At 39.4% G+C, this 15,862-nt stretch overlaps 1 protein-coding gene across 1 annotated transcript in view; it reads right to left on the bottom strand.

The window, feature by feature from the left end:
* Positions 1-15,862, bottom strand: part of armc3 (armadillo repeat containing 3) — a 194,467-nt gene that overhangs the window by 105,661 nt on the left and 72,944 nt on the right. Inside the window, exons 8-10 of the mRNA XM_072575964.1 lie at positions 13,750-13,933; positions 2,452-2,604; positions 2,224-2,332 (exon numbers count right to left, since the gene is read on the bottom strand). Of these exons, the coding sequence (XP_072432065.1) occupies positions 2,224-2,332; positions 2,452-2,604; positions 13,750-13,933 (446 nt within the window). The remainder of the gene's footprint in view (positions 1-2,223; positions 2,333-2,451; positions 2,605-13,749; positions 13,934-15,862) is intronic.

Below are 15,862 nucleotides of genomic sequence, written 5' to 3'. Positions count from 1 at the left end.
CATGAACAAAGTTGTTTACAGGTGAAATAATTCACATTTTCCTTTCACTTTTGGAATCAAAATTTAAATTTATACAGTTGACTGAGTTTGGGGACTTCAAACCTTGCACTGCATGGACATAGGCTAAAAATTCAACGTGTTCGTAATACAAAGATAAAGACATCTGGAGTCATAAATGGAGGAATTCATATTAATGTAATGGAAAATGCTATTCTGCAGTTGGGATGAGGCCTTTTGTTAGTCTGGTCTAGATAGATCTTTACAAACTGAAAGTTTGGAAGTCTGCTATGCTAACACAAGTGCAGCACAGCAAGATATCTACGTTTGTGTTTGTGCACATAAAGCCATAAATCATATGTCAAATTAACGGGTAAGGTTATGAATTTAAGGCAGGTGTCTTTTTCTGTAAAGGCACTAAGGTAGTTTTGCTAGTCTACCAGCAGATGGCAGTGTACCCCATAACCATTCTGCTAGTCAAAGAAGAAATAAGATCGTCATTTCTTTTTAACTTCTTAAAGCAGCCACAGAATGTTGAGTTAAACATAACTGTCCACCATCGGGATAGATTTTTGATGTCTAAGCAACGTCCAGGGTTTCACAAATCCACAAGACTCCCAATCACAACTTAAAATGAGGAAAATAAACAAAATTTGGAGAGTGGCTCAGAAACTCTGATGTGGAGACAGGCGGACAATGTGTCTTTCCATCACTGGAATTCACATGACACTTCAAATTCAGAGTAGAACCTCAGCAGATCTGGCCCAAATTCTTATCCCCACCTCTCATTAGAATTCTACTTTTGTAAACTCTACCAGTTTACAGCATTCATTCCTTTGTATCTTATCCTAATATAACTGACTTCACAGTGATTCATGCTAACACTGTGGCATTGAAATTATGAAGTGCAATTTAAAACAAAAATGTGTTTGTTCTTTAAATCTCCTTTAATATATAACTACAGATAAAAGAATTTCAATTATATTAAATATTTGTGCACTGACATTGACTAGCTTTGATAGTATAAGATGGTTAATGGTTCAATGACTTCTAGAGACATTGGATCATTGATTTTACAATACAGAATAAGGCGACTCAACTCATCATGTCGGTACCAGGCTGATAAAAGAGGTACCTAGTTTGTCCCATTCCCAGCCCCATCTCTGTAACCATCTAAATTCATCAGTTTAAAATAAATGTCCAACTCTCTTTTGAAACCTCATAGTGAATCTACCTCCACCACTCTCCCTGGCAACACATTCCAAATCCTAACAACGCTTTGAGCAAAGAAGCTTCTCCTCATCTCACTCCTAGCTCTTTTGCTGAAATCTTGAAATGTAACCCCCTAATTACTGACATACCAATCAGTGAAAACAGAATGTCCTTCTTCACCATTTCATTATTGTTCATGATTTTGAATAGCTCAATAAAGTCTTCTCTGCTCCAAGGAATATAAGGTCAAACTCCCTCATCTTTCTTTTTATTTAAATACCCTCATTCCTGACATCATTTTAATTAATCTCTTTCCAGGGTTTTAATATTCTTCCTTAAATAAGGTGCCCAGAAGTGAACACAATAGGTCAAATGTGGTCTGACCAATCATTTGCAGAGATGTAGCATCACTTCCTTGCTGTTATATACACATGGATCCTTTATGCTTTCTTACTAACCGTTTCAAATTGCCAGGACATCTTTGGAGAATCATGTATGTGAACCCTGAGGTCCCTCTGCTCCTGTACCCCTGTCAAAGTTGTATTGTTGAGCCTATATCGACTATGTTTCTTCTTTGTTGAAATTCATCCATCAGGAGTGTGCGCTTGTGGCAAATTGTCAATATCTCTTTGAAGTCATTCAGCCTCATCTTCACAATTCACTATTCTCCCTAGCTTAGTTTCTTCTGCAAATTTAGGGATTTTGCCCAATTGTTTATATAAATTAGAAAAATGCAAGGGATCCCTGCGAAAACCACTTTCAATTCACCTCCAATCTGAGAAGCGCCCATCAATATCTATCCTCTGTTTCCAATCTTTTAGGCAAATTCTTATCCATGCTGTTACAAATCCCAAACATTTCTAATTTGCTAACCAACCTGCCATGTGACACCATATCAAATGCTTTCTGAAAGTTATCACTGATGATAACTTCCAATGAACAGAAAATTTACAGAGCAAAACTACATTATAACTGATACAAACAGCAAGCATAACATTAATAATAAATGTTTACCTAGCATTGCTGGAATTAGCAGTTGTTAAATTTGCTAGAGCTAATGCAGCAGCTTCTCTCATTTCCACATTGTCACTTGTCAGTAGTGGAACTATCTGAACAATAGCTTCTGCAAAAAATATTAGAAATCTATTTTCAACTTTATGTCATGTAGTTGTCTATTAGAATGTTTGCTATTCATGGAATGAAAATTTAACTGAAGAATGATATTAAATCATGCATACTTACCTTCCGTTCTGAAAGTCTCTTTGCTAGACTCAGATGAACACATAACTGACACAGCTTCACAAGCAGCTATTTTGACTGCGTCATTATTGATTCCTAAAAGGATCACCAATGCTTTTTCCAAACCTTCTTGATGGAAAATGTTTCTGGTTTCACCTTATGTTATTGAGAAAGAAATCGATGTGAAGTTTCAAAGTAAAAAAAGACACCTTAGTACAACAGCTGAAATGAAAAAAATAACTGAGTCAATAAAACATACCAAAATGCTGAAAATTTTGAGAAGAACATCTTAATTCATTTTAATATACCATACATCAATTTTAATTCACCCATGCACATCGTGGCTTGTTGAAAAGTTAATTAAGTCAAATGCAAATTTGCTGAGCAATACCAATAAATTTCATCCTACTGTAACTTCACTTTTTTTTATGTCTACAACATTACATGCTTTGGTTTGAAATCTCTCCACACTTTGGGGATAACCATATACTGTTACGATCAACAAGATTCAATCAACTTTACAGAACTTTATTAAGGAAAATAAAACATATTTCATGTGAGGTACTTTCTTGACTTTAGAGGAGTGTTCTTCAAGTAAAAGCAGGCAACTGTCTACATATTGGCTAGGATTTCTTATTTTTCTTGTAGTGATACAAACACAGTCAGCCAAAGTTCACTGTGATCACTAACACCACTAACAAAACCAGCATCTGTAATAAGTCTATGAGCCAAAGCAAACTGAAATCATCCATAAAATGAAAACATACACCTATAGAAATCATGTGCTGCACAGTGATTTCAAATCTGTATTGTAAACCTGAAAATCAATTGATAGAATAGAACAGTGCAGAAGGAGGCCATTCGGCTACAACCTACAATTTTTAATGTTATATGGATTGCTTGAGTAAATTATTGGCAATCACTCCCAAATATCCATAATTCTGAGAATTGTGGGTCAAAATTACTATCATTGCATTTGCAGTTAGGATCTTACAGGCTTGTTGCCAATAAACACAACATTTATAAAGACCTGTTATTTGAAGAGGCCAGGAAAACCAAGAGGCCCAACTTTCAAAGCAGTTACTACTTCATAGGATTGCTTTTGAAATGTTTTCTTGCTAAAAGTGTTCCTCGGGGAGTTTATATAGTCATTTGTATTTTCAGCCTTATTTGCCCAAACTCAAGATGCTCGCACATGATCGAAAGGAGCAAGCTGAAAAAAATAAAAGATGCTCTTGAAGCAAAGATTTTGTTCTATGACTCTCTAATTTGAACATAGAGCAGTACAACACAATACAGGCCCTCAATGTTGTGCTGACCTTTTATCGTACTCTAAGATCAGACTAACCTACATACCCTTCATTTTACTATTATCCATGTACCTATCCAAGAGTCACTTAACACTCTCGGTGTAAAGAACTGACCTCTGATATCTCCCCTAAACCTTCCTCCAATCACCTTAAAGTTATGCCTCCTCGTGATAGCTATTTCCACCATGGGAATTATCTGGCCATCCACCCTATCTATGCCTCTCATCATCTTGCACATCTCTACCAAGTCACCTCTCATCCTTCTTTGCTCCTATGAGAAAAGCCAGAGCTCCCTCAACTTTCCTTCATAAGACGTGCCCTCCAGACCAGGCAGTATCCTGATAAATCTCCTCTGCACCCTCTCTAAAGCTTCCACATCCTTCCTATAATAACGTGACCAGAACTGAACACAATATTCCAAGTGTGGTCTGATCTTGGCTTTATAGAGCTGCAGCATAACCTCACAGTTCTTAAACTCAATTCTCCTGCTAATTAAAAACAACACACTGTACACCTTCTTAACAACCCTATCAACTTGAGTGGCAACTTTGAAGAATCTTTGAACATAGACCCCAAGATCCCTCTGCTCCTCCACACTACCAAGAATCCTGCCTTTAATCCTGAATCTGCATTCAAATTTGATCTTCCAAATTTCATACTTTTCTGGGTTGAATTCTATCTGCCACTTCTCAGCCCAGTTTTGCATCCTGTCAATGTCCCGTTGCAACCTACAAAAGCCCTCCACACTATCCACAACTCCACCTACCCTTCCACTTCCCCATCCAAGTCATTTATAAAAATCACAAAGAGCAGAAAACCACTGGTCACTGAGCTCTAAGCTGAATACTTTCCATCTACTATCACGCTCTGACTTCTATGGGCCAGCCAATTCTGTATCCAGAAAGATTTCCCTGTATCCCATGCCTCCTTATTTTCTGAATGAGCCTACTATGGGAAACCTTATCAAATGCCTTGCTAAAATCCATATACACCACATCCACTGCTCTACCTTCAAATGTGTTTTGTTATATCTTCAAAGAATTCAACATGGCTTGTGAGGCATGACCTGCCCTTCAAAAAGCCATGCTAACTATCTCTAATCAAACTATGGTTTTCCAAGTACTCATATATCCTATCTCTCAGGATTCTCTCCAATAATTTGCCCACCAGTGGCGTAAGACTAGCTGGCCTGTAATTTCCAGAGTTATTGCTATTCCCTTTCTTGAACAAGGGAATAACATTTGCCACCCTCCAAGTATCTGGCAGTACTCCAGTGGACAGTAAAGATGCAAAGATAATTGCCAAAGACGCAGCAATCTCTTCCCTCATTTCCCATAGTAACCTCGGGCCTATTCCATTTGGTCCAGAGACTTAACTGTTGTCATGTTTTTCAAAATTTCCAGCACATCCTCCTTCTTAACATTAACCTTCAAACATATCCACCTGTTTCATGCTGTCCTCACAAACGACAAGGTCCCTCTCACGAGTGAATAACGAAGGAAAGTATTAATTAAGGACCTCCTCTACCTCCTCTGACTCCAGGCACAAGTTCCCTCCACTATCCCTGATTAGCCTTACCCTCACTCTGGCCATCCTCTTGTTCCTCACATAAGTGTAAAATGCCTTAGGGTTTTCCTTAATCCTACCCACTAAGGCTTTTTCATGTCCCCTTCTAGCTCTCCTAAGTCCATTCTTCAGTTGCTTCCTGGCTACCTTGTAACCCTTTACAGCCCTAATTAAATTGCAATAAGCCCACATTAGAGAAAGTTGGATAACATTGCCTATTAATCTCGCTGGATACCTGAATGCAAATCTTAATTTGAAAACTGATGGGAAAATTCTCCATTGGTTGGACTCTCCTCCCAACCCAGCAAAAACAAAAATGATTGCAGTTACAGGAGGTTAATCATCTGAGCCCCAAGTCATTGCTGTTGGAATTTCTCAGAGTTAGCTTCAATCATCTTTGACATCTTCATTAGTGTACACCACCTCTCCTCCCAATAAAACTATCACAGGTGGGTAAATCCTTTGAGAATTGCACTACTCTTTGGATACCAAAGCAGACCGTGTTCATGTGCAGCATCACCTGAACAACACTCAGTCTTGGGTCAACAATGAAAAGTAGCAAGTGCCATGTACAGAACTGCCAGGCAATGATCATCTCCAAGCAGAAAAAAACTAGCCTTTTCTCTTTAATATTCAATGACATTAGTGTTGCTGAAAACCCACATTAATGTTCTGGGAGTTAACAATGATCAAAAGTTTAATTGCACCAGTTGCTTACATGATGTGATTTCAAGAGCAGGTCAGAAGCTGGGAATTATGTGACAAGCAACTCAACTCTAAATGACCTAGCTCTGCTCAGTATCAACTTTGGCATATGTCAGGAGTGTAATAGAATCATTTATACCTGCCTGATAATTCAAATAATATTTAAGATGTTCCATACAATTGAGAGCAAAGCAGCCCATTTCACTGGTGTCTTATGAACCACATTAAACATTCACTTCCTCTAAAAATAGCACACAATGGCACCAGTCCCAGTTATTGCAGTCTCTTGCCTTTTCAAAGGATTCCCAGTGATTACATCTCTCTTCTAAACTGCTTTTGGTACTTCTGATTTCTAAGCATAGAACCTCAGAGTCGTTGCACATGCACACAGCTGTGTTCCCCACAAGTGAAACAAGTGATTCCTGAAGAAGGGCTTATGCCCAAAATGCCGATTCTCCTGCTCCTTTGATGCTGCCTGACCTGCTGCGCTTTTCCAGCAACACATTTTTCAGCTCTGATCTCCAGCAGTCCTCACTTTCTCCTAGTCTTTTTCATAAGTGAAACAATGGCCTGCTTGTCAATCCCACAGTTGAACATCTGGCCCATTTAGTTTGTGGAGCTTTATAAAATCTTCAGCACATCCACATAACTTACTGAGCCCTCTAAATTAACTTGATAACACAATTATCTATTCCATTATTTAAGGCATTAACTTGATCTAATAGTGTTGATCCATCCCAAACTCCACCTGAGATATCTTACTATCAATGGAACTTTCCCTTTATTATTACCGAAACAAAAGACATATAGCCAAAGTTTTTCATCCTGCATGCATCACGATGAATGCAAGGTTATCAAGTTTTAAACACTCACAATAACTTAGACTCTTGAAAAGATTTGGTTGGCAAGTGGATCATAGTTGGCTGGGGGAATCAGTTTAGTTCAGTTGGCTGGATGGTTGGTTTACAAAGCAGTGTGAAGCCAATAGCATGGCTTGAGGTTACCATGAAGGACTCTACTTCTCAATCTCTTCCCTTTCTTGAGGTCTGGTGGCCCTCAGGTTAAATCACTACCAGTTGCTTCTCTCTAATGAGAGATCAGCCCCTACGGTCTGGTAAGACTATGGCAACACAACAAAATTTCTTGAAACTTTGCCATATGGAAAGCAGTGGAGAACTATGAGTTCCCCATGCTTCTAAATAATTATTTTAAAAATGCAAAGTTTGAACCTACTCCTTTTGTTTTTAAAGTCCATGTCCCTGCATTCAAATGTATATTGTTTCTTGCAGATATAATTTATTAAATTAGTAGTGAGGGTAAAATTTAGCATGGTTAGGAGTTTTCAGCAAGGGCTTCCTAATTGCAGATGCACATCTAACAGTGGATGGTTCACTTTAAGATTTGTGTACAGTACTCTGCCTATTATAAACAGTTAGTGGAACATGTTAGATTCAATCAGATACTTGTTAATGCTTACAAATTGTGTATCTGCCATCACATCAGCACTAAACATCATACACAACTTTGCTCAATTGAGAACATCTGTTTGGAATTGCAGCTGCACCCTCTTGATGGAAAGTACCCCCAACATCAATCACCTTCGCAGAGCAGCAAGGGAAATGGCTTGCTTAATCTATTGTCCAAATTTTTGAGACTTTCCTTTATTCCTATTCTCAATCTTCAATCTCTCCACTAATTAAAAATTCTTGTCACATTATTTATCTGTAGTTAAATAGAGTCATAGAGCCATAGAGATGTACAGCATGGAAACAGACCCTTTGATCCAACCCGTCCATGCCGACCAGATATCTCAACGCAATCTAGTCCCACCTGCCAGCACCCGGCCCATATCCCTCCAAACCCTTCCTATTCATATACCCATCCAAATGCCTCTTAAATGTTGCAATTGTACCAGCCTCCACCACATCCTCTGGCAGCTCATTCCATACACGTACCACCCTCTGCATGAAAAAGTTGCCCCTTAGGTCTCTTTTATATCTTTCCCCTCTCACCCTAAACCTATGCCCTCTCGTTCTGGACTTCCCGGCCCCAGGGAAAAGACTTTGTCCATTTATCCTATCCATGCCCCTCATAATTTTGTAAATCTCTATAAGGTCACCCCTCAGCCTCAGACGCTCCAGTGAAAACAGCCCCAGCCTGTTCAGCCTCTCCCTGTGACTCAGATCCTCCAGCCCTGGCAACATCCTTGTAAATCCTTTCTGAACCCTCTCAAGTTTCACAACATCTTTCCGATAGGAAGGAGACCAGAATTGCACGCAATATTCCAACAGTGGCCTAACCAATGTCCTGTACAGCTGCAACATGACCTCCCAACTCCTGTACTCAATATTCTGACCAATAAAGGAAAGCATACCAAACACCTTCTTCACTATCCTATCTACCTGCGATTCCATTTTCAAGGAGCTATGAACCTGCACTCCAAGGTCTCTTTGTTAGCAACACTCCCTAGGACCTTACCATTAAGTGTATAAGTCCTCCTAAGATTTGCTTTCCCAAAATGCAGCACCTCGCATTTATCTGAATTAAACTCCATCTGCCACTTCTCAGCCCATTGGCCCATCTGGTCCAGATCCTATTGTAATCTGAGGTAACCCACTTCGCTGTCCACTACACCTCCAATTTTGGTGTCATCTGCAAACTTACTAACTATACCTCTTATGCTTGCATCCAAATATTTATGTAAATGACAATAAGTAGAGGGCCCAGCACCGATCCTTGTGGCACTCCACTGGTCACAGGCCTCCAGTCTGAAAAACAACCCTCCACCATCACCCTCTGTCTTCTACCTTTGAGCCAGTTCTGTAACCAAATGGCTAGTTCTCCCTGTATTCCGTGAGATCTAACCTTGCTAATCAGTCTCCCATGGGGAACCTTGTCGAATGTCCATATAGATCACATCTACTGCTCTGCCGTCATCAATTTTCTTTGCTACTTCTTCAAAACACTCAATCAAGTTTGTGAGACATGATTTCCCACGCACAAAGCCACGTTGACTATCCCGAATCAGTCCTTGCCTTTCCAAATACAAGTACATCCTGTCCCTCAGGATTCCCTCCAACAACTTGCCCACCACCGAGGTCAGGCTCACCGGTCTATAGTTCCCTGGCTTGTCTTTACTGCCCTCCTTAAACAGTGGCACCACGTTTGCCAACCTCCAGTCTTCCGGCACCTCACTTGTGAATATTGATGATACAAATATCTCAGCAAGAGGCCCAGCAATCACTTCTCTAGCTTCCCTCAGAGTTCTCGGGTACACCTGATCAAGTCCTGGGGATTTATCCACCTTTAACCGTTTCAAGACATCCAGCACTTCCTCCTCTGTAACATTTTGCAAGGTGTTACCATCTATTTCACTACAGTCTATATCTTCCATATCCTTTTCCACAGTAAATACTGATGCAAAATATTCATTTAGTGTCTCCCCCATTTTCTGTGGCTCCACACAAAGGCCGCCTTGCTGATCTTTGAGGGGCCCTATTCTCTCCCTAATTACCCTTTTGTCCTTAATATATTTGAATAAATCCTTTGGATTCTCCTTAATTCTATTTGCCAAAGCTATGTCATGTCCCCGTTTTGCCCTCCTGATTTCCCTCTTAAGTATACTCCCAGTTTCTTTATACTCTTCTAAGGATTCACTCGATCTATCCTGTCTATACCTCACAGGCTGGGGAGATGTGATATTATCAAACACCATAGGAAAGTTCACATGCATAGCTTCCTGATTGATACTGCTCTATTCAGTTTCCCAGGGATCTTAAAATATCTAACTAGTCAGACATGATCTACTCTTCACAGGTCCATATACGATTTGGAGGTGCCGGTGTTGGACTGAGATTTTCAAGGTTAAAAATCACAACGCCTGCTTATAGTCCAACAGGTTTATTTCGAAGCACAAGCTTTCGGAATGCTGTTATTTCTGATGAACCACCTGATGAAGAAGCAACACTCTGAAAGCTCATGCTTCCAAATAAACCCGTTGGACTATGACCTGGTGTTGTGATCTTTTACCCCAGATCCATATACACTCTCTTTAATCAGTTCCTGTTTACTCTAATCAATTTGCATTTGTCCTCCACAACTCTTGTTAAATTGGTCAGCGTGTAGATACTTACTTTTTCCTTCCCGTCTCTTCTGAAGTAATGGAGTTTCATTTGCAATGACTTAATTCACAAGTGAATGCAAAGATGGACAGCGATTTTTGATTCCACTACATAGTCCACAAGATTGTTACATTGTGGAACAAATGATTCAGAAAGGTAGTTGGCAAGATTAGCAATCACTGATGAGGATATTTCACTTGATAAGACTATTTCACTCGTAAAAGCTAGTATTCTTACAGCTGAAGAGACCTTAGTTATGAGTGGGATAAAAGTATCTGAAATAGGAAAAAACTAAAGTGACATGACTGAATAACAAGACAAATGATAAGGGCCCAACAGGAAAAGATGAAGTAGTAAGTAATAGGTTCAGATAAAATGTGCATGTGAATATCTGCAAAGGGAATTCAGGTTACATCAGCTTGGAAAAGATCATAGAGTCATAGAGATGTACAGCATGGAAACAGACCCTTTGGTCCAATCCGTCCATGCTGACCAGATATCCCAACCCAATCTAGTCCCACCTGCCAGTACCTGGCCCATATTCCTCCAAACCCTTCCTAATCATATACCCATCCACATGCCTCTTAAATGTTGCAATTATACCAGCCTCCACCACTTCCTCTGGCAGCTCATTCCATACACGTACCACCCTCTGCGTGAAAACGTTGCCCCTTAGATCTCTTTTATATCTTTCCCCTCTCACCCTAAACCTATGCCCTCTTGTTCTGGACTCCCTGACCCCAGGGAAAAATCTTTGCCTATTTACCCTACTCATGCCCCTCATAATTTTGTAAATCTCTATAAGGTCACCCCTTAGCCTCCGACGCTCCAGGGAAAACAGCGCCAGCCTGTTCAGCCTCTCCCTATAGCTCAAATCCTCCAACCCTGGCAACATCCTTGTAAATCTTTTCTGAACCCTTTCAAGTTTCACAACATCTTTCCAATAGGAAGGAGACCAGAATTGCACGCAATATTCCAACAGTGGCCTAACCAATGTCCTGTACAGCCGCAATATGACCTCCCAATTCTTGTACTCAATACTCTGACCAATAAAAGAAAGCATACCAAACGCCTTCTTCACCATCCTATCTACCTGCAACTCCACTTTCGAGGAGCTATGAACCTGCACTCCAAGGTCTCTTTGTTCAGCAACACTCTCTCAGACCTTACCATTAAATGTATAAGTCCTGCTAAGATTTGCTTTCCCAAAATGCAGCACCTCGCATTTATCTGAATTAAACTCCATCTGCCACTTCTCAGCCCATTGGCCCATCTGGTCCAGATCCTGTTGTAATCTGAGGTAACCCTCTTCGCTGTCCACCAATTTTGGTGTCATCTGCAAACTTACTAAATGTATCTCTTATGCTCGCATCCAAATCATTTATGTAAATGACAAAAAGTAGACGACCCAGCACCGACCCTTGTGGCACTCCACTGATCACAGGCCTCCAGTCTGAAAAACAACCCTTCACGACCACCGTTGTCTTCTACCTTTGAGCCAGTTCTGTATCCAAATGGTTAGTTCTCTCTGTATTCCGTGAGATCTAACTTTGCTAATCAGTCTCCCATGGGGAACTGATATAGGGAAGAACATGAGAAGGTCATAGTTAAACTCTGAACCTGTAGTTGAATTAAGTTGACATAGTTTGAGAGATGTCAGCATGAAGGATTGATGATTCAATAACCAGGTTTGAAAACAACTTTAAAAGATTGTTAAAAAATTTGCATACAATTTTGAAAATACTTTCTTCTGCAGTATATTCTCCTTTAATTGAGTAAATATCAGCAGCATACAATTACCAAGACTCTTTTGTTATCTGCCAATAAGCACAATATTTCTACATAATATTACAGTGGGGAAGAGACAGGTAACACAAAACAATACCAGACTTAAATGGTTAATGGGAAGGACAAGTTGTTCATATTTCCTTGAATGTAGAAGACTGAGAAATGATCCAATTGAGTTAAAATGTTAAATGGAATTGACAGGGTCCATACAGAGAAACAATTTCTGGTGGAAGAATCAAGAAGAAACAGACATAAATTTAAATGTAGAGCGAGCCATTCAGAAGCAAATTGAAGAAATATCTGTTCATGTAAAAGGTAGAAATCTGGGATTTCTTTTACTCAAAAGAATTTGGTACTGGGGTAGTTTGAAATTTCCAGATAGAAATAGATCATGAGATCCTAAGATATAAGAGCAGAATTAGGTCATTTGGCCCATCAAATATGCTTCACCATTTGATCATGACTGACATGTTTCTCAACCCTATTCTCCCCCATCTTCCAATCACCTTTGATTCCCTTACAAATCAAGGACCTATCTATCTCTGTCTTTATTCAATGACTTGGCCTCCACAACTTTCTAGGGCACTGAATTCCACAGATTAACAACCGTCTGGCTGATGAAATTCTTCATTTCAGTTAAAGGTTCATACCTTCACTCTGAAAATGTGCCCTCAGGTCCTATTCTCTCTGACTGGTAACAACATCTTCTCCACATCTGTTCTATTCAGGCCTCTGAGTATTCTGTAAGTTTCAATGAGATCCCCCCTCATTCTTCTAAACTTCACTGAGTACAGATGCAGAGACCTCAACCATTCCTCATATGACAATCTCTTCACCGCAGGGATCATTCTTATAAACCTCCTTTTAACACCAGCACATGTGGGGCCTAAAACTGCTCACAATATTCCAAGTGCGGTCTGACCAGAGCCTTACACAATCTCAGCAATACATCTCTGCCCTTGTATTCTAGCCCTCTTGAAACAAATGCTAACATTGCATTTGCCCTCCTAACTGCCAAGTAAACCTGTTTCTTAATCCTAACAAATTCCTGAAATAGGATTCTTAAGTCTCTTTGTGCTTCAGATTTCTGAAAAATAGTTTAGAAAATAATCTATACTTCTATTCTTCCTACCCAAGTGCATAAGCTTACACTTTACCACATTGTATTCTACCTGCCACTTCTTTTCCCATACTCCTAGCCTGTCCAAGTCCTTCTGCTGTCTCCCTGCCATCTCAACATTACCTACCCCTCCACCTATCTTTATGTCATCTGCAAACTAAACAATTCCCTCAGCCTTCATCCAAATCGTTAAGAGAATGTTTTTGGTAAGCGTATGAAAGAGTACAGAGCTGAGATTCATAAAACGAGTTGAAGGTAGGTTGCCATGAGTAAACTGAATAAAGGAGCTGACTTGAGGCTGTCAATAGGGTAACTCCATTTTCTGATTTTCTGGTGTCCTTTCATGTGACATTTCACTTTTAATTCTGCATTTGGTAGTTGATTATTCTCTCTCCCAGAATAAACGCATCTAGAAGAACTAATACTTTGTGGGCGAACACCATACGTGACTCTACTACCTAGCATTGTTGAAAAATGACAGCTGCATTTAATTTCCATATGAAAATATGCTGTACCGTAATATGCATATAAGTGGCAGACAAACAAAGTACTATTAATTCTATTATATTTACATAGATCCTGGAATATTGTTTTAATCATTAAGTTTTAGCAGTAAATTACAATTTATAAAAATTTCATACTGGTAATAATCCACTTTAAATGTATTTGGTAAAATCAAGTTCTAACATACTGTTACGAGCTGATCTTGTTATTGCATTAGTTGCATGCCTCTGTGCTTCAGGAAACGAGGAGGTAGCTACAAATAACAAAAACTTTTCCAGAGCTCCTGATTCACGGATAATTGTAATATTCTGTGCCTCTTCCAGACAGTTTGCTAGTACATGCAATGCATCTGCATGAAGATCACTCAATTCCTAGGGGGGAAAATGCAATCACACACAAATAAAATATTCAATCAGTATTAACTATTATTAAATATTCTTATCATCATCATAAAACATTATCAATAATAAATTGTCAAAAATTTCTCCAATTTCATAAATTATTTGTCTTTGGTTCAGGATAACAAATAGTAAATTTAATTGAATCAAGCAAAGCAAACTCCGGCAGAAATATTAACTACCTGTAACTGGAAGTGAATTGTAATTGCATGACATGATTTTATACTCCTATCCATTGATCGCAGAAACTAACCAATGAACCAGTACGTACCACAGTAAATTTGGAGGAAAGAAAAAGGAATTTTAAGTCAGCCAGTGGACTATAAGCACATGCCTCATCTGAATTATACAACCATCCATGTGACAAAAACATCCAGTTTGGATACCATTTAATTATAGATTCATGCATACCCAACCCTAGTTGTCCAAAGTCAAGTGTCTCTCTTAAAGGGACAAAACCATTAAAATTTCAGCAAGTCACTATTTTTGCTGGCCCGTGCAAACTGATTTTCCTTAGAAATCTAAGAAAATTAAACAAATGGTAAAACAAAAGCAAGTTGAAACAAATACGTTGACTGCCAAGTACAGAAAGTAATCAGTGAACTAATTAGTGCAATAATTTATATAGGAGAGCTTAGGTTAAATGCAAAGCTAGGCAGGTGCATTTCCATAGGGGTGCAAAGTGCTACCTTTGGTTAAAAAGGCAATATCTGTGAAATTTCAGGAGTTAGCCTTCCAAAATGGATTTTAATGCAAAAATTCCATCAAAGCAATGATGTCATGGTGGGATAGATTCAAAATGTTCACATGGTAATTACTGGTTATGAAATGGAGCTACTGAAATTCAAGAAATGTATACCTACACAAAAAAACAAAAGAATTGTGGATGCTGGAAAACATAAACAAAAACAAAAACTGAAATTGATGGAAAAGCTCAGCAGGTCTGGTAGCATCTATGGAAAGAAAACAGAGTTAATGTTTCGGATCCAGTGACTCTTCTTCAGAACTGTAGACCTATCCTGACTATACCACATGTAATCAAGTGCCTCCTCGGACAAAAGGAACAACAGCAATCCCCATTTCAAGGGAGTGGTTAAGAATATAAGAATAGAAGAACTGGAAAAAGAGGGGCAAGAATGGCCATTCAGCTCTTGAAACTTGTTCTGCCATTCAATAAAGTAATAGCTGATCTTGTACTTGACTTCTACCTTTCCAACTTATTGCCATTTCTCCCAAATGCTCTTATTAACTAGAGTCTAGCAATCTATGCCTTGAATAAACTCCAAATAAGCATCCACAACCATACAAAAAGGCACAGGAGTAGGCTATTTTGCTTCTTGACCCTGCTCCAACATTCATTAGGACCAGGGCAGATCCAACATTCTTTACGTCCACTTTCCTGCCATTTCCCTACAATATGTGGCATCGTGACTCAGTGGTCAACACTACTGACTCACAGCGCCAGCAACCTGGGTTTGATTCCACCCACATGCAACTATCTATGTGGAGTTTGCACATTCATCCTCTGTCTGTGTGGGTTTCCTCCAGGTGCTCCGATTTCCTCCCACAGTCCAAACATGTGCAGGTTAGGTGAATTTTCCATGCTAAATTGCCCATTGTGTCAAGGGATGTGTAGTTTAGGTGGGTTAACGATGGGAAATGCGGGATTACTGGGATACACTAGGGGATGGGTTTAGGTAGCATGCTGTTCAGAGGGTCAGTATAGACACGATGGGCCAAATGGCTTGCTTCCAAATGGTAGGGATTCTACGAACACTTGCTTCCCCTATTGATTAAGAATCTATTAACCTCAGCCTTGAATATGCATAACGTCTCCTCTACAACTCTCTGTGGCAAGGAATTCCAACCTATGAAAGTGAAGATCAAGAATTCACAGTACGA

The sequence above is a fragment of the Chiloscyllium punctatum genome, chromosome 8, assembly GCF_047496795.1.
Source record: "Chiloscyllium punctatum isolate Juve2018m chromosome 8, sChiPun1.3, whole genome shotgun sequence".
NCBI classification, from domain to species: Eukaryota; Metazoa; Chordata; class Chondrichthyes; order Orectolobiformes; family Hemiscylliidae; genus Chiloscyllium; species Chiloscyllium punctatum.
Note: the sequence above shows the minus strand (reverse complement) of the source record. Positions and strands in the feature narration are given on the sequence as shown.